Source organism: Podarcis melisellensis (assembly GCF_964234715.1).
Source record: "Podarcis melisellensis genome assembly, chromosome: 15".
Classification (NCBI taxonomy): domain Eukaryota; kingdom Metazoa; phylum Chordata; class Lepidosauria; order Squamata; family Lacertidae; genus Podarcis; species Podarcis melisellensis.
The window spans coordinates 43,225,388-43,246,101 of NC_138532.1; the positions used below are offsets into that span (position 1 = coordinate 43,225,388).

General features: G+C 49.1%; 2 protein-coding genes across 23 annotated transcripts in view; one reads left to right on the forward strand and one right to left on the reverse strand.

The window, feature by feature from the left end:
- Positions 1 to 212: 212 nt before the first annotated feature.
- Positions 213 to 13,781, reverse strand: CRYBA1 (crystallin beta A1). 12 transcript variants are annotated; one of them, XM_081890710.1, is made up of 9 exons: positions 13,390 to 13,781; positions 11,728 to 11,796; positions 10,968 to 11,125; positions 8,554 to 9,109; positions 7,385 to 7,449; positions 6,652 to 6,770; positions 2,883 to 3,024; positions 1,861 to 2,003; positions 213 to 742 (listed from the first exon to the last, which is right to left on the reverse strand). In XM_081890710.1, exons 4-9 carry the CDS (start codon positions 8,582 to 8,584, stop codon positions 595 to 597), a joined length of 648 nt encoding a protein of 215 aa, XP_081746836.1. In that variant the 5' UTR covers positions 8,585 to 9,109; positions 10,968 to 11,125; positions 11,728 to 11,796; positions 13,390 to 13,781; the 3' UTR covers positions 213 to 594. The 12 variants fall into 12 exon arrangements, with proteins under 12 accessions (XP_081746836.1, XP_081746837.1, XP_081746838.1 ...); XM_081890711.1 differs by having other exon boundaries at positions 13,367 to 13,781; XM_081890712.1 differs by lacking the exons at positions 10,968 to 11,125; positions 11,728 to 11,796 and adding an exon at positions 9,575 to 9,612 and having other exon boundaries at positions 8,554 to 8,826; positions 11,797 to 13,781.
- A 515-nt stretch (positions 13,782 to 14,296) lies between these two features.
- The window catches only part of MYO18A (myosin XVIIIA), a gene marked incomplete at its 5' end in the record, with an annotated part of 144,832 nt that continues 138,414 nt past the window's right edge, over positions 14,297 to 20,714 (forward strand). For 7 of the 11 annotated variants that reach the window (XM_081890109.1, XM_081890120.1, XM_081890124.1 and 4 more), the window contains one exon: positions 14,297 to 14,444. The remainder of the gene's footprint in view (positions 14,445 to 20,714) is intronic. The other 4 variants (XM_081890116.1, XM_081890117.1, XM_081890111.1 and 1 more) reach the window with 1 other exon arrangement.

The window sequence follows — 20,714 nt, forward strand, 5'->3', positions numbered from 1 at the left end:
CTTCACAAGACTCCCACCTTCCATGTGTGTGTTTTTAAAACGGCTCAAGTTTCTAGCCCTTGATACTGTAATTGAAAATATGTGCTGGTGGGTGGGTGGAGCCTATTGTCCCTAGCCAGAGAGGGAGGTGCTTCTATTTTAAGGTTTCCAAAACATGATTTGACCGCACCTTTCAATCACGTAAAATGTAAATCATACAAAATCACTCCTGCTTTGAGCACAAGCCTGGCTTTATTTTTAAGCATGCAGGGAACACTAGGCTGTCGTCTTTCTGCCTGCCTACAGCGCCCTGTGCATCTTGCGCAAACACATTGACACCAGAGCATGTACAAAGTGCTTCCTGCTTCACACACACACACTTCCTTCCCAGGTGTTTCCTTCCTCTTTGTGGCAGCAAGGAAGATGCTGGAGAGAAGGATCCCCCCAGCCCAAGAGGACCAAGAACAAAAAAGAGAGAGAGAGGTTTAAGCACCTGTGTGGGGAACTGGGGGGAGGTGGGGTGAAAAACGAAGTCCTCCCTTCTGCGCTGGCAACTTGCAGCCCTGACGCTCTGTTCCAGGGTGTGCATGTGTGCGTGCGCACTTGCCTTCAGGCCTACTGCTGGATGCGCCGGACTGACTGGATCTGGAAGGTCTGGGCGTGAGAGCCCCACTCCCGCCAGTGCTTGTAGTCTCCGCCATGGTGGTCGGACTCGAGGATGTACTGGTAGCCGCGGTAGCCGGGGTACTGGTAGCAAACCCACCTGCAGAGGAGGAGTTGCAGAGAGATACAAAAGCTGAGTTGCCCAGTTGGGGCCATGAAGAGCTGTCCAGGGAGCACAGCTAACCCTCCACATCCTTTGACTGTAGAGTTGGAAGGGATTCGCCCCACCCAGGTCATCCTAAATGGCCTCGGTCCAGTATACCTGAAGGAGCGTCTCCACCTCCATCGTTCTGCCCAGACACTGAGGTCCAGCTCCAAGGGCCTTCTGGAGGTTCCCTTCCTGCGAGAAGCCAAGTTACAGGGAACCAGGCAGAGGGCCTTCTCGGTAGTGGCACCCGCCCTGTGGAACACCCTCCCAGCAGATGTCAAGGAGATAAACAACTACCAGACTTGTAGAAGACATCTGAAGGCAGCCCTGTTTAGGGAAGCTTTTAATGTTTGATGCATTACGGTATTTTAATAATGTGTTGGAAGCCGCCCAGAGTGTCTGGGGAAACCCAGCCAGATGGACGGGGTATAAATAAATAAATAATAATAATAATAATAATAATAATAATAATCCAGTCTAACCCCTTGAAATGCAGGAATCAGCAACCAGGTGTGTGTGTGTGACCCAGTTGCAAATCCCTGGTAGGTGCAGAAAGTGCTGCTTGTTTCTAGGGCGGTTTGGTTAGGCCAGGGGTTGTCAACCTGGTCCCAACTGCCCACTAGTGGGCGTTTCAGGATTCTCGGAGGGCGGTAGGGGATTCTATGGCACAAGCAGAACCCTCCTTCCATTGGGCACTGGAGGGCAGTAAGGAAATTTTACCCTCAAGAAAGATGCATTAGTGGGCGGTAGGTATAAAAAGGCTGACTACCCCAGGTCAGGCCATCTTGGCACATCTGGGGCAGAGGTGCCCGCTCTCCCCAAGATTAAGGGGGTCACGTTGCACGCGCATGATGTCACACTCGTCTCCTGGCAGTGTGCAGGACAATGCTGCCTTCCGTGATGCTGCATCCTCAACATTGAGGGGGCCAGGTCTCCTTCAAACAAATATCGGGGGGGGGGGGAGAGGGTGAAGACACCTTGGCCCCCTGGAGTTGGCATGCCCGCACGGCACCCTTCCCTGGCCTCACATCTTGGCTCAGAAGCTGTCTCCTGCCATCGCCCCCACTTACGCGCCACAGTGGATCTTCATGGAGCCCACTTCGCTGTTGCTCCAGCCCATGGCCTGCAGGGAAGGGTAGTCATCATGGACCTCCCACAGCTGCCCCATGAAGTTCTCCTTTTCATAAAGGGTGATCTTGGACTCTTTGTGGCTCTGTGGGGGTGGAGGAAAGAGCAAAGCAGCCCTCTTTTCAGTGAAAACACCTGTCCAAAATTCAGGATGCCAACTTCACGCTGCCACCATAAAGGTAGGGATGTTCCCATGACTTCACAGCCCCTCCAGCACACAGAGCTCAAGGGGCCTGAAATGCGGGACAATAATATTAGGGTAAGATGCCATCTGTGCATGACACTATGTGCCAGGCAGGGGCTACCCGTGGCTTCAGCTGCCCAGGCCCTCTATTGTTCTCTCCCAGTTTTGGACACATTGGGACTGAGCCCTCTTAGCCCGTCTGCCTAAAAGCTGTTGATACGCTTCTTCTGCAGCAGTTTTAATTTAACTTGAAAAGCCATGATGTTGTAATTCCTAACCATGGGGGGGGGGGTTTCAAAGAGGGCTGGCCTTAAGCCTTTTCACCCCTACAGCAAGAAGTAAAAACAACTCCAGTTTTACCCTTTTGAAGAATTTCAGCAGCTTGCATATCGCTTAAGTATTTTTTTACAATATTCAGCAGTTTATAAATGATGATGATGATGATGATGAATCTTATTTGTACACTGCCCATCTAAACTAAATTAACAAACTTAACTCACACCTCCCCACACACCCCAATCTCTGGACTGGAGATGGTATTATTATTATTATTAGGCAATTTCATTTTTAAAAAACCTCCCAAGCATCTTATTTATTTATTTATGCTAAAGAAGAACTCTGTGAAGCTTGAAAGTTTGCATGCAGCTCAAAAAGGAGTTCTGTGAAACCCAAACGCTTGCCTCCTGAACCGGGAAAGCTGGTTCTTTCTCCAGAGAGGTCTCGTTTTAACAGGCCTGCGATTGTGGTCCTTGCATAATGCCACGCGGCAAAGGGACTCACTGCGGAGGAGATGGGGCGGAAGGACATCAGCCGCTCCACGTGGTAGGCGTTGCTGCCACTCCAGGCCTCCCAGCGGGGATACTCTCCGCGCTCCAGGACAAACTGCTGCCCACAGAAGTTGGTGTGCTCATAGCCAAACCAGCTGCAGAGAGGAAGGAGGAGACGTCCAGCAAGAAACCACATCACCACACCTTCCCCAGATGAAAAGAGGGGCATGTCTCACTCCCCACCCTCCTCGACCCCCTGAATTTTGGTCCCCCCACCAAGAGTGAGTGCCACCCCCACGACACCAGCGGGGCACAGCGCACAGGCCCTCCACTGTCCTGAGAAGACCTCTTAGTCCTGACGTTATTTTATTCATTGGTAGATTTGCAAGAAGAAAAACACACAGTCATAAATACATTTTAGAAAGGGGCAATATTTGATGTGGACACACAAAGCATTTTTTAAATTAACAAAACCAAGGCTCCTTGTACTGCACCCTTCTTGCTGCCCAGGGCGGTCCTGCCCTCTGCTGACCCCTCAAAGCCAGCATGTGGTACGGGGCTGGGCCTCCTTGGTGGTAGCCTCTTCTCCTTGCCTGCTCTCCAGCAGCTGCTGCGAGCTGCCCAAGGGAGGAGGCAGCCATGGAGAGGCCCGGAAGAGGCAACAGGATGCTTCCTCACACAGGCAGCACTGCCACCACCCAGGACAAGCGTGGGCACATCGTACTCCCCGAGCTCAGCACTGGCAGTGCTGGAGGGGAAAAGGAGACATTCTGGGGTCAAATCAGAAGCTGGGATGGCTTTGTACTTCTGGGACTGTCCCTGGAAAATCAGGACACTCAGAGGGGATGCATCACAAGCCCTCGTTTTATCCCACTGGCGGAGAGGGCGGTCTGCCCCACAGCAGGACGGCTGAGTGACGGGCCCTCAAAGAAGTGATAATCCGGTTCTCGTTATTCAGCCTAAATATAGCCTTGTGGGTAGCCCCGGACTTGTCTGATTCTGGGGCTGGGTTCTTGACCTGCCTCAGTCAGCTATGCATGAGCCTCTTGTGTAAAGGGAGGTTTCTCAATACTTTCCTTTGGCCTGGGAATCCCCAACTTGGTCACCTCAGGGGACCTCCCTGGCAACAGCTGGGATATTTTAACTGTCCTTTTTAAGACGGCAGCTTTTCACTGCTTCGTGTGTGCGCGTGTGTTTCTGTCATAGGATCCCCTTTAGATGCCGTTTTTAATTTCATGCCCTTCCTGACAACCTTTTTATTAAGCATCCACCCTGCAGGGACATTATTTTCATTATATTTTTAATTGAAATTGCAATCAGCAGCAGCACACAAGAGGATGGCAGGGAAGACAAGAGCAAAAGGGAGATGCATCTGGAGTTTTCTTTGAGAACGTTGATTCGTGGACCCTGCGGGCTGGAGAAAAGGGCAACCCCATGTTTTTAGAAGGACTTTAGACAGCCTATATTGCAGCAGTACGGACAAGGTGACTTGTGATGGAACAACAGTCCAACAGCCTATCTTTTATTAGCCTCAATACGGCCCAAGGGATGTGCTTTCAGGAGCTGCTTGTGCCAGGGCCAGCCCAAGACATCTGGTCACTGGAGGCAAACCAGAAAATGGTGCCTCCCCCCCCCCCCTCCAGGGAAGAAGCAATGGGTGAAAATCTACATTGGGAACAAGGTAGGGAATCACATCAACCATAGCTGATGGCAGCTGTGGGAATCAAAGGCCCTGAGGGCAGCCCCCACCATTCTCTCCCCATGGGTGGGGGGAGACAAGCAGCACCTCCTATTCCCCCAGAGGCCACTGCAGAGGTAGCAGGCTGCCAAGGAGGCGGTCGATCTAGATTCCAAGGAGCGTGCAGCAGCCATTGCTGTCACTACTACAGCAGCAGCAGCAGTAGTGGGCAATGCATTCCTTGGAGGCTGGATCTGCTCCTCTATGAACCCCGCCGCCTTAGGCAGTCGCTTCCCCTTGCCTCATGGGTGGGCTGGCCCTGGCTTACATCGTTTCCAGCAAGTTATGCATTCTTGGACTCCTTCAAGCAAGTTATGCATTCTGGCATAAAATCACTTTTTTTTTTTAAATTATAAAATGTATAATGAGATTAACAAAACATTCTAACAAGAGAGAGAGAGAGAGAGAGAGAGAGAGAGAGAGAGAGAGAGAGAGAGAAAGAAAGAAAGAAAGAAAGAAAGAAAGAAAGAAAGAAAGAAAGAAAGGTCAGGTAAGGAGATGAAAGATATAAATAAACACATAAAGGAAACTTGCACAAAAGAGGCAACACCACAGTGCTCCAGGAAATTCCAGGGAAATCAGATGCTACGTTGGCTATTTAATAGACATTTATTCTGATTTGTTTGCAGGGAAGCCAAAGCAAGCGTCCGTCCCACGCTTTCCAGTGCATTTCTCATCAGTTTCTTTATTTCAAAAAAGAGAAGGGGGGGGGAATCCATTTTTATAGGGGGGCGAGCCAGTTTCCTGCACAGGGCCTCATAATCAAACATGATGAATTTTAACAGGGAGAAATGTAAAGTATTGCACTTGGGCAAAAAAAATGAGAGGCACAAATACAAGATGGGTGACACCTGGCTTGAGAGCAGTACATGTGAAAAGGATCTAGGAGTCTTGGTTGACCACAAACTTGACATGAGCCAACAGTGTGACGTGGCAGCTAAAAAAGCCAATGCAATTCTGGGATGCATCAATAGGAGTATAGCATCTAGATCAAGGGAAGTAATAGTGCCACTGTATTCTGCTCTGGTCAGACCTCACCTGGAGTACTGTGTCCAGTTCTGGGCACCACAGTTCAAGAAGGACACTGACAAACTGGAACGTGTCCAGAGGAGGGCAACCAAAATGGTCAAAGGCCTGGAAATGATGCCTTATGAGGAACGACTAAGGGAGCTGGGCATGTTTAGCCTGGAGAAGAGGAGGTTAAGGGGTGATATGATAGCCATGTTCAAATATATAAAAGGATGTCACATAGAGGAGGGAGAAAGGTTGTTTTCTGCTGCTCCAGAGAAGCGGACACGGAGCAATGGTTCCAAACTACAAGAAAGAAGATTCCACCTAAACATTAGGAAGAACTTCCTGACAGTAAGAGCTGTTTGACAGTGGAATTGGAGTGTGGTGGAGTCTCCTTCTTTGGAGGTCTTTAAGCAGAGGCTTGACAACCATATGTCAGGAGTGCTCTGATGGTGTTTCCTGCTTGGCAGGGGGTTGGACTCGATGGCCCTTGTGGTCTCTTCCAACTCTATGATTCTATGATTCTATTCTATAATCAGCTCTAATTACATGACCCCCAATTTGCCAGCAGGTGGCTGGATCCACAACAGCCTAGAAGCACCCTTTTGTGTTTAAGATGCCTTGGAAGCTTAAATCAAAAGGTGGCATATAAATGGGACGAGGATAGGGATGTCCAATGAACTTCACCCTTGCTGTACGTGGCTCAGGGAACCACCTTTGTCAAATCAAACCAAGGCTATGTTTCCTGCAGGCTGCAGGCTCTGGAGGAGGGCCTATGTGGGTTCAGGTGGGCTGGGCGGTTTTGGAACATGTGACTGAGAACAGGAGGGCACTTGCTATGGGGGCCCGTGTGACCGCAGGAGGGCAGAGGGCTCTGCTTGAAAGCTTCCCAATTGGACCTCTGGCTGGCCCCTGTGAGAACAGGATGCTGGACTCAGATGAGCCATTGGCCTGATCCGGCAGACTCTTTCTTCTCATCTTCTTCTTAACCTGACTTCTTGCTTTCGGAAGCCCCGCTACCCCCTATACTCACGCGCCACTTTCCACCTTGAGCGAGCGCACGTTGTCGAAGCTGCACTCCACAATGTTGGGGCAGGAGGTGGCGAACTCCATCCGTTTGCCCTGGAAGTTCTCCTGATCGTAGGCAGTGATCTGCAAGAGAGCGACAGCATCAGGCGGGGCAGGGCGAGGGTTCCCACTTTCCAAAGAGGGAAATTTTAAGGACCTGCTTTTGCTGCCCTTGAAAGACACTCCGTTCCAGCATCTCTCTGCCTCATAGGAGGGCCAGCTTAAATATCTCTCTTCCACACTCTCTCTTTGCTCTGGTTGAAAATGACCCCTAGGCCAGGAATGGGGAGTCTTAGGCCTGGGGATCAAATGCGGTCCTCCAGGCCTTTCTGGATGGCCCTCAGAACTTTTCCCGGGCCACGCCTCTTCCTTCGCCACACCCCTCCCTCCAGGCCTCGCTCTTCCCTGCCCCTCCTTCTGTGTTTTTGCCTGGCTAGAAATCACTCTTGCTTGATGGGATTGCTGCCTGCTGCTGGAACCCATTGGGACCAGATATGCCCACAAGGAGGGCACCAGGCTGCCCCTTTGCCAAGGCTCCCTCAACCTTAAAGCCAATCCTGGGCATGAAAGCATAATCCACAGAATTGTAGAGCTGGAAGGGTCACCTATTCCAACCCCCTGCAATAAATCTGCTAGTCTTTGCATTGCCACAGGAGTCTTTGTGGCTCTCCGCCCGCGTTTTAACCACCGGGACGTACCTTCCACGTGCCCACCTGGGCCGGTTGGGGGTTTATCTGTGCCATCTTGGCTGCGTGGCTGAGTTCTAAGGGAAAGAAAAACAGGGGGAAGCATCAAATTTGTCTCAAAATCTGCATAGGCGCCCATTTTGACAGCAAGGTCCTTTCAGGTTTGTCCTTGCTGCAGACGCAAGTGCTTCCAGGAGAGGGCAGTGTCTGGCAGATGCGGGGCCCCAAACCCACAACAGATTTCTAACCCCCAAAAGCAAATTTACGAGGCTCCCACCTCACCTGCAAGTTTGTCCGGTTTGTGACTGGATGACTTTTCCTGCCTCTCCCCTCAGTTTGTGTTCCAAAATGGGACAGTGGTGCAAATAGGCATGGACTCATCTGTTAGTTTCGGATTCTAATTTCTGCATCAGCATTTATTTATTTTTAAGTTCTTGTGAAATCCATCAGAGTTTTAGTGCCAATTTCCCCAAATATATGCATTCTTGCATGCAGTTTTGCCCGACAGGCACTTTTTTTTTTGCAAGTGATTTCCCCTATCATTTTAATACGTTGATTTCATTAACATATTCATTTTTAAATGCACACTTTCCCCATAGGCATTATTCAGTTGGAGAACAGGATCACAAAATTCAGAGATGTGCAAATCTCAAAGAATAGCTGCATTTCGATTTGCGTATTTTTTCCACAAAGTTAAGAAGTGGGTCAGTTCACCCACAAAAATGTACAAAGTAGGGCAGTGGAGGTGCAAATTATTATTATTAGCTACCTCTGTCCTCAGTTGAGAGCCAGCATGGTGTAGTGATTCGAGTGTCAGACTTGGAGCTGGGAGAACAGGATTCAAATCCCCACTCAGCCACAAAGCTCTGTGGGTGGAACTTTGGGCCAGTCCACCACCTCTCAACCTAACCTACCTCACAGGGTTGTTGTGAGGATAAAATGGGGTGGGGGAGAACCACATACACCACCTTGAGCTCTGAGGAGAGGTGAGATAGCAATGCAATGCAAATAGGTTGTCCAAGACCTGCCATTTTCCTCCAGTTTGATTATTTGGGGGGGCGGGTTCAATTTAAGAGACAGCCTGTTGGATTTCTTTCCGGACAGGAGTCTCGGTCTTGATGAATAAAGTCCAGACGGGGGAGAGAATTTGGAGGAGGGGGGTTTTCTCTGGAGTGACTCACCTCGCTCGCTGAATGGTGACAGTTCCTCCATGGGCCGCCCTGCTGCCTGGACCGTCCCTGTTTGTTTATATAGGGCCAGCGTCCCGATAGGCACCGGGCAAGCTTTGAGCTGCAGTCAGCACGATGCATTCTCTGCCACTGAGCCTCCCTTGATCCCCAGAGATTTCAACGGCTCGCTTCCACCGTCCAAGTTGCATTCTTGGCTGAGGGTGCATCCAATCGCCCATCACCCACCCAGGGCAGGGGCCGCCTGCAGGAATGCCTGGCTAGCGTCTGGGGGAAATGAGAAGAGGCAGTTTTTAGCACAGCACCCATCTATGGAACTCCCTCCCACAGGAAGGAGTGATGGCCAACCTAGATGGCTTTAGAAGAAGATTGGACAAAGTCATAGAGCAGACGGCTACTGATGGCTACCAGCCACGAAAGCTATGCTCTGACTCCATGGCTGGAGGCAGTGATGCTTCTGAATACCAGCTGCTGGAAATCCCAGGAAGGGAGAGGGCTCTTGTGCTCGGATCCTGCTTCCAGGCTTCCCATTAGAGCACCTGGCTGGCCCCTGTGAGAAAAGGATACCGGACTAGATGGGCAGTTGTTCTGCTCCAGAAGGTTCGTAGAATGGGAATCTCAGGGAGCGGGATTGTGTACCTAATGCCACATTCTGCCTTTTCTGAATTATGCCAGTTGTACCCAGACCCCTCTAGGCTGTTCTGCTCTCTCATGTTCCCCTTTAGCTTCAACGCAACTTGGCCACTAACAAGGCGCACTAGCTAAAGGAGACAGCTAGGGATCTTATACAGCAAGCCCACAAATTACATGGGGGTTACGTTTTGGGGGTCGTGTCTAAAGTCAAAATCACTTATAGTCAAAACCCATTGGCTTCAACGGCGGGTGGGAATGCCGAAGTCATTTTTCCTGGAACCCCACCGTGTTTTAAAAACTTTACTTTTTTTTGCCTTACCTGTAAAGCATGAATGCACACAAGTTAAATGCACATAGGTTGAGGGCTTACTGTAATAACCACATCCCAGGGCGAGAGCTGCAATAGCATTAGGCTAGGATCTGAAAAAGGAGGAAATAGTTTTGAGTTTTGGAGCTTGTTGGCATGAAGCAGGATATGCTGTTGCTTTTGAGCAGCAACGGGGAACCTGCAGATCAGGAGAGAAATGTGGCCCTGCAGGCCTTTCTGTCTGGCCCTTGGGACTCTTCCCAGGCCACACCCGCTCTCTCCAGGCCACACCCTTCATCAGTCCTCACTCGCCCCCTCCTTGAGTGCATCAATGAGTCACTGAGCTCTGGTAATGCCTCCTGCTTGTCTGGATAGAGGGCAGAGAGGGGTGCTTGGGCACAGGTGCAGAAGCTAGCCTACTGTATAAAGGTAAAATTTGCATTCATTGCTCTGGCACCGCCCACCAATGGTATGTGGCCCCTTGGAAGGGAAATGTGGCCCTTGGGCTGAAAAAGTTCCCCCACTCCTGCTGCTTTTGAGGTAGGAATGGTTCTTTAGGACAAACATGGCTTATCACTATTCTGTCATCCCCCCCAGATATTGTGAAAGACGCACAAGATTCTGTGTTTCTCTCTCCCAGACTAGGGCTGTGGAACTCCCTTCTGCCCAGGAACCTTGAAACAGTTAAGTCTGGCCAATCTCCCAAGATGCTGGGGAGAGGGGTCACTTATTTTCTAGGGGCAGCATGCTGGCTTCTCTCTGCTCCTCTGGGAAGCAGGCAGGTGGGCCTAGTGCCCGGCCCGTGGCTTCCGCTCAGAGGGATTGCCAGTGGCGGCCCATAAGCTGCCACCTCAGCACTCTGCCTGGCGTCTGAGCGAGCGCTTTTGTTTTTTGGCAAATGAGCAATAGAGAATTGAACAAAAGGCGCCCTGCCTCTCCCCACCTCCTTGGCCTGGACCCAGCAGCAGGCTTAATGGAGGGACTCCGGAGCTGCAGTTTGAGATGAGCCTGTCTAAGGGAAAGTGAAGGGGATGAAGCATCGTAGACAGTGTTGGCAGCCATTGTGGAAGCATCGGGTGCTCCTCCTGATAACCAGCTCTGAATTTCATTGCCAACCTTCCACTCAAAATGGTTTACAAAAGAAAGAGCAAAATAAAATTTTCACTTGAGAAAAAGAGCAATAATTCAATACACACAGTTAAAATTGTTGTTGTTTAGTTGTGTCCGCCTCTTCGTGACCCCCTGGACCAGAGCACGCCAGGCACTTCTGTCTTCCACTGCCTCCCGCAGTTTGGTCAAACTCAAGCTGGTAGCTTCGAGAACACTGTCCCACCATCTCGCCCTCTGTCATCCCCTTCTCCTTGTGCCCTCCATCTTTCCCAACATCAGGGTCTTTTCAGGGAGTCTTCTCTTCTCATGAGGTGGCCACAGTTAAAATAACAACAGGCTAAAAACCAAATTAACTCACATCAATGGTCACCTGCTAAAACCACCACATCCCAGGATTTGATTCCTCCCTTAATGCCCACTGTTGGTTTGTGGCCCCTGACAGATTGCTTGCTCTCAAGGGAATGTGGCCTTGGCAGAAGAAAAAGGGTTGTCTACTCCTGCACTAGACTACAGCACCTAAGAGGCAATATACTATGAACACCTTTAGGCACCTGCTCAGAGCAGTGCAATAAAGGAACACCCCAAAGAGCAAAATCAGCCAATAGTCTTGTGGTACCTGAAAGACTAACAGTTTTACTGCTCATGGGCTAGCATCTACAACGTCAGATCAACCAACAGGAATCTGAAAGACTCTTTAAAAGAAGCATCGATTTTGGTGGAGAAAGTTGAACTTTGGAAAAGAGAACCTAAATGTTCTGCCCACTGGATGTTCAAAGGAATAGCAGCCCAGTCCTAACCACGTTTACTCAGAGGTAACTCTACTGAATAAGCGCAGCAGGTAAGCAGGGTTAGACTTGCAGCCTTCTGTAACCTAAGCATGAGACTCAGCAGAATGTGAGCACTCTTCATTCATCCCATGCTGGTCTTCCAAAACAAAGGTGGATGTGCCTTTTGAAGCAGAGTCCACTAGAGGGCAGAAAAGTTGTTCAAATAATCATTTTTAAAAGGAGAAAAGAAATCTCCCTATTATTTTAATTGAACTTGGCATCCAATAAAGAAAACAGGTCAATACGCTTTGCTATGTGGAGCAAACGTCGAAAAGTGCTCTGTGTACTTACAATTGTTTTCTGTTTGCGTGGAAAGAGAGGAGTCTATTTATTGCATTATCTGTCATGAAAATCTGTTACCTGTTAACCAAAAGAAAGAAGTGTGTCAGGAAAGCATAAGTGGTCCAGCATGCAGAAGTCAAAGTTTTGCTTTTCAGAGTTTTTCAGAGTTTTGCTTTTTTCACTATTGAAGTGAGTGCCTTGTCAGGCGTCTGGGCATGCCACCATCACCGCCGGCCCTGATCCAAATCCCTGCATTGGGAACAGTCAGAAAGCCTTATCAAATGAAGTGCAGATGGGGTCTCCCTTACAAAATGGCATGATGAGGAACGTCTGCTAGAGATTAAAAGGTTTTGTTCTTAACTAATGCAGAATACTCTGCTATCAAGTCCCTATCACAATATATATTTCTTTTTAAAATGGCCTCAGATGCAACAGAACCCTTGTAAAAAATAGGATGCATAATGGTTGGCAGCTCTGTTTCATCAATACAGACAAGTCTGCAAAAACAACAACAGCAATGCCCTGATAACTGAGAGTGAAACACCAGTTCATAACTTCTCTCTCAAAAAGAATGTATACCTGGCCAGTTATTGTTTTGTACATTGATAGACTTGTTATAGCAACTCAGTCTAAAGCTGACAGTAGAGCAGGGTGCAAGAGGGGGGCTGCAACAAAACGTTGCAGCGCATCATCTTTTAGCGGGAGGACTGCTCCTGGCCAGGGTCCCAGCCAGCTATGTTCCCCAAGCTGGGCATCCTACCCTCACTCCCCATTTCTGTTTTCTCCCTTGAAATGATACTCAAAGTTTGTTAAGGGTGCTGGGAACTACAGTTCCCATGATTCTTTGTGGGAAGGTGTGTGCTTCAAATGCCTGGTGCATACCTGTTGCAGCCTCATTTCTGTGAGCACAGAAGCACTGAGTTCACCCAAAACTCCCCCAAATAAAACAGCTGCTAGAAATACAATGCAAAAAGAATGGGGGGACTAGAATGGGGGGGAAAGAGGCAGGGCTGTCCCTTTGACCGAAGAAACACGAGTAGATTGTTTGAATAGATTAATCTGTGCAAGTGTTCGTGGGGATATAATTTGCATGTGCCCAATGAAGTGTGCCTAGGATTGCAGTTTTAGTTGATTAAAGAGATGCCCCTAATGAATTGAGCAACAGGCTTCACAAAATGTTGATTAGTTTTTAATTATAGTGCTGAGAAATCCATGGGTGGCAGGCACCCTGTTAGGAAAAAGCATTCCTCCTCCACCCTCGCCCAGGAGGGAATATTTCTTCTGAGATGGCGCCTGCTGTTAACATTCATTCTTATTGTGCCATCCACGTCGTTGGCACTTTACAAAGACAGGGAAAGTCTCTGCCTCAAGGAACTTACAATCTAGGGATGGGGAGAAATACTCCCTCTGCCCTCCGGACCTTATGTAAACGCATGCAGATATAACCGATGCATGAAACCTTGTGCAATAGATGGATTAATATCACTTTAAACACTTGTCGTCTCTAGATGTGTTTGTGTATGTGTGTGTGTGTGTGAGAGAGAGAGACAGCAGCCATTTTGTGATGGCGCCCACAACACTTATTATATAAAGATAAAATAACTGGCACCTCTTTGTTTTTTTTATAATAAAAAGGGGTATTGATTACCAACAATTGAGAGTCATGCTAACTGGGAAGTAAGCCTCATTCGGTGTCCTCACTGCCTGCCTTTTTCCTCTCAGGGAAGCTAATAATAATGATAATAATAATAATAATAATAATAATAATAATAATAATAATAATAGGTAACAAAAATGTTGCCCAAGGGAAAAGTCCCTCAGGGTGCCAAATGGGCTTGCTTTTGCGAGGGTAATAACAACCATGTAATTAATAATGCTAACAACTCAGAAGTAAGTCCCACTAAATAATAGTAACTCAAAAGTTAAGTCCCTGCCCTCCTTGACCCTGACTATCTTTCCCCTCAGAGAAGCTCAGTGCCAGTCAGGGCACCCAAAGGGGACAACAGACTCCTGAGTAAGCGGTCCCACTTACTTGCGAGTAAGCCCCATTAGATGCCCTGAATTTCCCCCTCTAGAGAACTGTTGGGAACGTTATCATGGCCACCATTAAGAGCTTCTCTGAGGGGAAAGTCAGACGCAAAAGGGGCTTCCTAATAGGAATAATGCCTTCCCCCTCAGAAAGAGCATTTCCTTTACTGTTTGTTTCCCGCCGGAGGAAGAATACCTGCCAAGTTGTGCCTTCTTCTCACCATTACCGCCCCCCCCAGCGCTTGCATGAAAGCGAAGGGACCCCTTCATTTCAGTGGGGAGGGAGGGAGGTCTACTCTGAGTAGGACTTGGCGGGCCAGCAGCACCCATTATTCCCCTCTGGATGTGCGCGTGAGGGGAGCGGGGCGGCCCTGCTCTGAGAGAGACCCCGCGGCGGAGGCCCGTGCCTTTCAAGGCGGGCGGTCTACTCTGAGTAGGGCCTCCCCCGCCCGCCCCTGCCTCTTCCCCGCCTCGCCCCTCCGAGCTGGAGGGAGAAGGCCGGCCTCTTCCCGCTCCTCCTCCTCCTCAGCGCCCGCCCCGTTCTCCTCCTCCGCCGCCGCCCTCCTGCTCCTCCTGCTGGCGGGCTGGGCTGGCTCGCTCGATGCCGGCCCGGGAGCGGCCGCAGGAGGCGGAGGCAGCGAGCAGCCGGGGCCGAAAGAGAGGCCGGGCCGGGCCTCGCCATCCAGCCGCGCTGCCCGGTGAGCGAGGGAGGCGAGGGGCCGGGCGGGGAGCCCCGGAGGATGGAGGCGAAGGGGGACGCCGCCATCGCTGTGGGAGAGGGGCGGACGGCGGCGAGGAGGAGGAGGAGAAGCGCCGCCGCCGCCTCCTCGGTGTGGATGTTGCGGGTTGGGAGAAGGCGTGTGGCACCGTGCAAGCGCCGCTCGTGTGAAGGGAGCGACGCGTGCAGCAGAGGGATAACGCGTGTTCCCTTCCGGGTTGCATCCGGCTGACTTTCCCTCCGGGGAGGCTTTCCCTCTTGGGTTGGGATGAATGGGCCTGTGTCAGTCGAGGCGCCCCTTGACTCCCACGGGTCGCCATCCCAGAGGAGACCCATTGAGATCCATGGGCCTGCGCTTCGTCAGGGTGCTCCTTCAACGGGGTTCTCCTCCGAGGAGATCCACCGGGATTAATGGGCCCCGGGTTGGTCGTGGTGCCCGTAGTAACTTCAGCCGGCTCAGCGGAGTCTCCTCAGAGGCACTCAATGGGCCTAAGTTGGTCCAACTGTGCCTTCATTTCAGCAAGGAATAAGGTTGGGTGCAGCCCATACACACGAGTTTGTCTGTGTTCTTTTATACCCATAAACTGAGGCACGCAAATGTAGGTCTCCTTGAATTTTGGAATTCCTGAATTTAGGAGAGGAGCATGTCCAGGGTTTAAAGATGCTTGGGAATGTGCTGGGGGTGGTGGTGGTTGCTGTTTTTCCAGGGGGGGTGTGTGTGTCACTCTGCCTACAAGTGTGATTGCATGTCCACACAGGTGGGAGGAGGCAGGTTGTGCTTTTGTGCAAAGGATGTGCGTGTTCACACACAGCACATACTGATGCCACCTGTGGCAAAAGATGTGCCTCTCTAATAGCTTCCTCCCGAGTTCAGCTCCCCTCTCCCTCCCCCCCCATAAAGTAGCCTAGGTATGTTGTGTGCATAGTCCTCTCTGCCTGTGAGAAGCAGGTCTTGGGGAATGTGTGCATGAATGGTATAACACAGGTAGCGGAAGTCACGGTCCTTGTGTTTCTTTCCCTCATTTGCATGTGTGCACATGTTCTTTATATGCACATTCATCTGGGCATGAGCAGGAGGCAGGTCCTAGGTGTGTTTGTGCGAAAGGATGCATGGAGGGTGTGTGTGTATGAGAGTGAGGTTTGTTTATGGTCCAGTCTCTCTCAAATATGCATTCTCTGTGTACCTGTCAAAATATGTACCTTTCTTGTATGCACACGAACATGGGATTCCTCCCTCCAGCTTTGAACTGACCTAGGTGAGTTGCAATGTGCAGTTCTTAGTGGGAAAAGCACCTCCTGGGTTTAAATGTGGTTTGTGTGTGTGTGTGTGTGTGATGATCTTGGGGTGACCAAACCTTGTGCTCTTCGAATAGCCAGATCCTCCAGTGTTGTGTTAAAGTGATAGTCTTTGTCTCTCTCACACAGCAAGGAGGTGTCAAAAATCTCTCTTGCCTCCATCCTTTGGCTTTGTCCCTATTTCCAGGCTTTTGAATTGGCCTAGGTTGTGTTGTGAGCATGTCCTGAGAAGGTAGGTGTGTGTGCATGAGAATGTTATATAGAGAGGGAATATCTAATGCTTTTTCTGTCCACGGTAAACATCCATTTGGGTGTGATTTGGAAGGCAAGCCATGGGTTTTAAAGTGTATTGATGTGTGAGATACAGACAGGGAAGGGCTTGGCTGTCTTGCTCGCGTGCACAGAATTGTAAATTGTGCGTGTTAAATGTGTCAGCTTGGACATTTAATACACACCTCTTTACCCTGGCTTTTGACACCTAGGATATATATATTTTAGGACCCACTTTTTTCTTTTGATCCTAATCTGTTTTAATACTGTATTTTTAAATTGCTGTAACCTGCCCTAGGACTGCATAGTGAAGGGTGGGGAAGAAATCTAATTAATAATAAAAAACTGACATGAGGAGGGAAATGGTGTTTGTGCATGGACACCATACCTTGAGAGTTCAGGGTGTGTGCATGTCGGTCACACCCACAAGGTTTTGGTGGTGCTTTTGTGTGTGGCTACAGTGTACCACTTCTCCCCAATCTGATGTGTGACATATTCCAGGTTTGCAAAGGTTGGATATCTGTGGTTGGGTGTGCATAGCTGTTTTTTTAGGTAGTGGGTATGGTGGTGGCTGGAGAATTATTGTGTGCACACGTATGTAAAGAATGAGGGTTGTTTCCTCCACCCCCGTACCCAGGGTTGGCTGCCATTAACTCTTTGCTAGGATTGCAGTTTTTGTTTCTTAAAACAGCTGTATGCTAAGCATCCATTCAGCAAGTGAATATTTTCTGGCTAAGCAGCAGCTGTGAATGGGGTGCATCTTTGCTTTGATGTATGCACAATCTGTGGTTGCCTGGCTTTCTGGGGGATCTGTGCATCTGCCCTGGTATTAGAGGAGGGGCTATAGTTCAATGGTGGATCATATGCTTTGCATGCATTAGGTCTCAGGTTCAGTACCTGGTGGCATCTCCAGTAGGGCTGGAGACAACCCCTTTCTAAAACCCCAGAGAGCTGCTGTCAGTCAGTGTCAACAATACTGAGTTAAATGGATTAATGTTCTGGTTTGGAATAAGACTGTTTCCTAAGTTCCTGTGGTCCTGTCCTGTCCCGTCCAGCATCCCTGCTGTGTCTCAGCCCTGCAGTTTGAAGACTGCTTCCTTTCAGCCCCCCTTTGCTGTTAAGATTGGCAGAGGGGGGCCTTCTTGCTCTTTCCACTGCTCTCTGAGGTTCGGGGGGGGGAGCTGGGAGAGAGCACTCTCTGTGGCAGCCCACAAGCTGTGGAATTCCCTCCCCACAGAGTTGCCACTGACACCTTCATTGTACAACTTCCATCAGTTGTCTTATATGAGTTTTAACCTTGTGTTTCTATTGTTGTAACCCACCTTTGGACCTTATGATGAAGACTGAGTAAAAAATGAAGTAAATAATAATGATGGTAATAAATTGTAATAATAATTATTGGTGCTTCCTTTAAAGAACAGCAGCTGCTTGGCATGTCTGTGGGTGCAACAGTTGGGGAAGCGCCAGAATCTTAAGCTTTGCTGTGAGGCATTTATCCCAAACCTGGACAGGGTTTTTGAGGTGCAGTTAGGATAGTTTCCAGGGGAATTGCAGATGTTTGGATTGCAGATGTCAGTTTTCCTCAGTGTACCTACACTTGGTGCTGGTCCTTTGACTGTGGCTTGCCCTGCTCTGTCCAAGACAGGAGGCAGTAAAAGGCCTTGCTTTGTCTTGTGTTAGCATTAACAACACCCTTGCCAGGACTAGGCTATGTCACCTGTCACTTCAGAAGAAGACACCCCAAGCATCTTACCAACTGCTTCGCATGGGAAGAACGTGGGGGCATATGAAGAGCCCTGCTGGATGAGGCCGGTGGCCCAAACAGCCCAGCATCCTCTTCTCTTAGTGACCAGCCAGGTGCCCACATGGGAAGCCCACAAACAGGACCTGAGCACAACAGCAGTGCTCTCTCCCAATTGTGATTCCCAGCAACTGGTCTGGGAAGCATTACTGCCCCTCTTTCATAGTGGAGCTGCCTTATACCAAGGCAGATTATTGGTCCATCTCGCTCAGTACAGTCTCTCACACACTGACTGACAGCAGCTCTCCTGGGTTTCAGGCAGCAGTTTCAGGAGCCTTCTGCATGCAGAGCAGTTGATCTGCCAGTGAACTATGGCCATATTATCCTCTCAGAGTGTAAATTCTAAAATCTGAGCTTTTCAGGGGAGACAAAGGTGACATTTGGAAGAGTATATGCATCTATTGTTATTAATATTCTTATTACTATTATTTTATTTATTTATATCTCACCTTTTCCCTGGACCGGGAATCAAAGTGGCTTACACAAATTAAAATGACACCTCTTTCCTGCGATGTATTAAGGAGCTCTTTTGCTGATAATAATCATGTTTTTTACATTTTGCCAGGCAAAACTGGTGAGTATACCTGTAAGGTGCATGTGTTTGCAAGATTGAATTTGTGGCCTTCACTTCCTTGCAGTTTTTCCATGCATGCTTAAAATATTTAAGGTCTGTAGCAACAAGGAAGGCAGTAAAAGGCCCATGCCTGCCTCCCTTTATGGAGGAGTTACACTGATAACATTCATGTGCACAAAGCACAATGGGCCTCTGGACGGTAGGTGAAATTCTGGAAGGTGTTTTTTTACTTCCTCTACTGTGCTGTTTGCGTTTTATAAACAGGACTGCATAAAATAATGCAAGAGGGTTACATTCAGCAAATATACATGAGGTTCTTGTAATTCATCTTTATTTATCTTAGGAGGGGCTGTGGGAGAGAACGCACCAGGTTCTAGGTTCAGTCCGTGGCATCTCTGATTTAAAAAATAACAATCCAGTAACAACTGATGGAAAAGACCCTGTCTCTCTGCCTGACATCCCAGAGAGCTGCTGCCAGTCAGAGCACATAGCTCCTTATACAATCTCACCTGGTATAAGGTACCTTCCGTGTTATGTTTGATTTATATCCTACCCTTCTGTTTTAAGGCAGCTGGCAATTTAGCAACTGAGGCTATTTTAGAGTTGCTTAGTTCTGGCTTCTGAAAGTGTAAAGAACGATGCTTTCTGGGGTGGGCGGAGAAAACATATGGAGAAAATTGAGTCCTGCTTCTGTAATGTTCACACAGACAGTTTAGAGAGAAGTACATAATCCTGTTTCTTCCTTTCTGTATGAATGCAATGGGAGCTGGAGAGCATTACACCTGTCAGTGGTGTAGTGGTTAGAGTGCTGGATGAGGACCTGGGAGGCCAAAGTTCTAATCACCCTATTCAGCCCTGAAGCCCACTGGGTGTGATCCTGGGCCAGTTGCTGTCTCCCTCAGCCTGGCCTATCTCACAAGGTTGTGAAGGGGAGAGCCATGTACCCCACCTTGAGCTCCTTTCAAATAAATAAATAAATAAATAAATAAATAGAAAGACTTTTCAAGCAGGCCAGTTAAACAGAAGCAGCTGCTCACGTGAGTGAGGCCCCACTTGGGCTGCAACATTGAGCCGTCTTACAGAACACCCTGTGCCCATCTATACAACAAAATCCATCAGTTGTTAGAAATGTAACTTCATGGGCTTAACCGATGCCAGGTAAAGAAAACCAAGCTGGGTTCTCCTTTTATAAACGCCTGATCATGACAAGTGAGCAGCAGAGTCGAGAGGCTAACCAAACCACTTCTTCCCTCCCCTGTCGCAAGACATGCAGGCGATTCTTTGGTGGGGCAGGTTCTGGGCATCATCTGACGTGATACGTTGGTATACTGCCTGAGCGTTAACCTTTATACAGCTGTGGTTTTAGGAGTTTTCTTTGTGTTCCGTCGAGCTGCTGACTTAACCTCTTCTGCTCCTGCTGCGTCATAACATACCTTGCATGCTTGTTCACCAAGTGGGTGTGACCTGGACTCCCGAATCAGGGAAAGCGAGTTTTAGCCGTGGGGCGTATGGAATGTGGGTTTATCCTGCTCTCCCTGGCAGAGCTTGTCTCAGCCATTTATTTTCTCCTGTGCAGCCTCAGCCAGGCATAGCATTTTCTCAAGGAGCTTCCCTGGCTTTGCCAGAGCAGGTATTGCTCCTCAGGCCTGGGCATATAACAGCAAGTTAAGGAATGTGCACAGATCATGAATTTAAAGCACATTTAATGCACATCCCAAAGAATCTTGGGAACTCTAGATTTTAAGGGTGTTGGGAACTGTAGCTCTGCGAGGAGTGAAACTACAGTTCCCAGGATTCTTTGAGGGGCACAGTAATCTGCTTTAAAGCTACTAGTGTGTACAGTCAAGGTACGCAGACCTTGAACTGGCCTCGCTGGAGAGGGTGGAGTCCTCCTGGTGTGTAAATACTAGTAAATCCTCCAGCTTTTCTCACCTGCTTGGAGGGCTGGCACCCTTCACTTCGTGAAGGTGGCCTCTCAGTGGGTTAGCTTTGCTTTTTTTGACTTCCTCAGCCAAGGGTGTCAAACCCAGGTGGGGGCCTGCTCCAGGGATGATTTTGGCTTTTGCTGATGAGCCAGAACCAAACTAGATGGCTTTTTGAAGGCACTGCAGGCTTCTATTTAGCCCTGTTTGTGAGGTGCTGCCTTATCTCTCGAGCCGGTCACACTGTGTGCACGTGCCAAGCTATGTGTGGGCTGGTTGCTCTGCCTGCTGTTAGGAGGTTCCAGTGTCCAGGAAGGAGGCCTTGGAACTGGTATGTTGCTGTTTTGGGGTGGGGGAGAGGAGGAATTTGCAAGTAAACTTGCAATA

Bases quoted from the DNA above. Each gene is read 5' to 3' on its own strand.
- CRYBA1 (XM_081890710.1), bottom strand. From the start codon at position 8,584: ATGGAGGAACTGTCACCATTCAGCGAGCGAG. The intron at 6,771-7,384 runs GTACGTCCCGGT...GCTCTCTTGCAG, and splicing joins CCCAGGTGGGCACGTGGAAG to ATCACTGCCTACGATCAGGA. The intron at 743-1,860 runs GTAAGTGGGGGC...CCTCCTCTGCAG, and splicing joins ATGAAGATCCACTGTGGCGC to GTGGGTTTGCTACCAGTACC.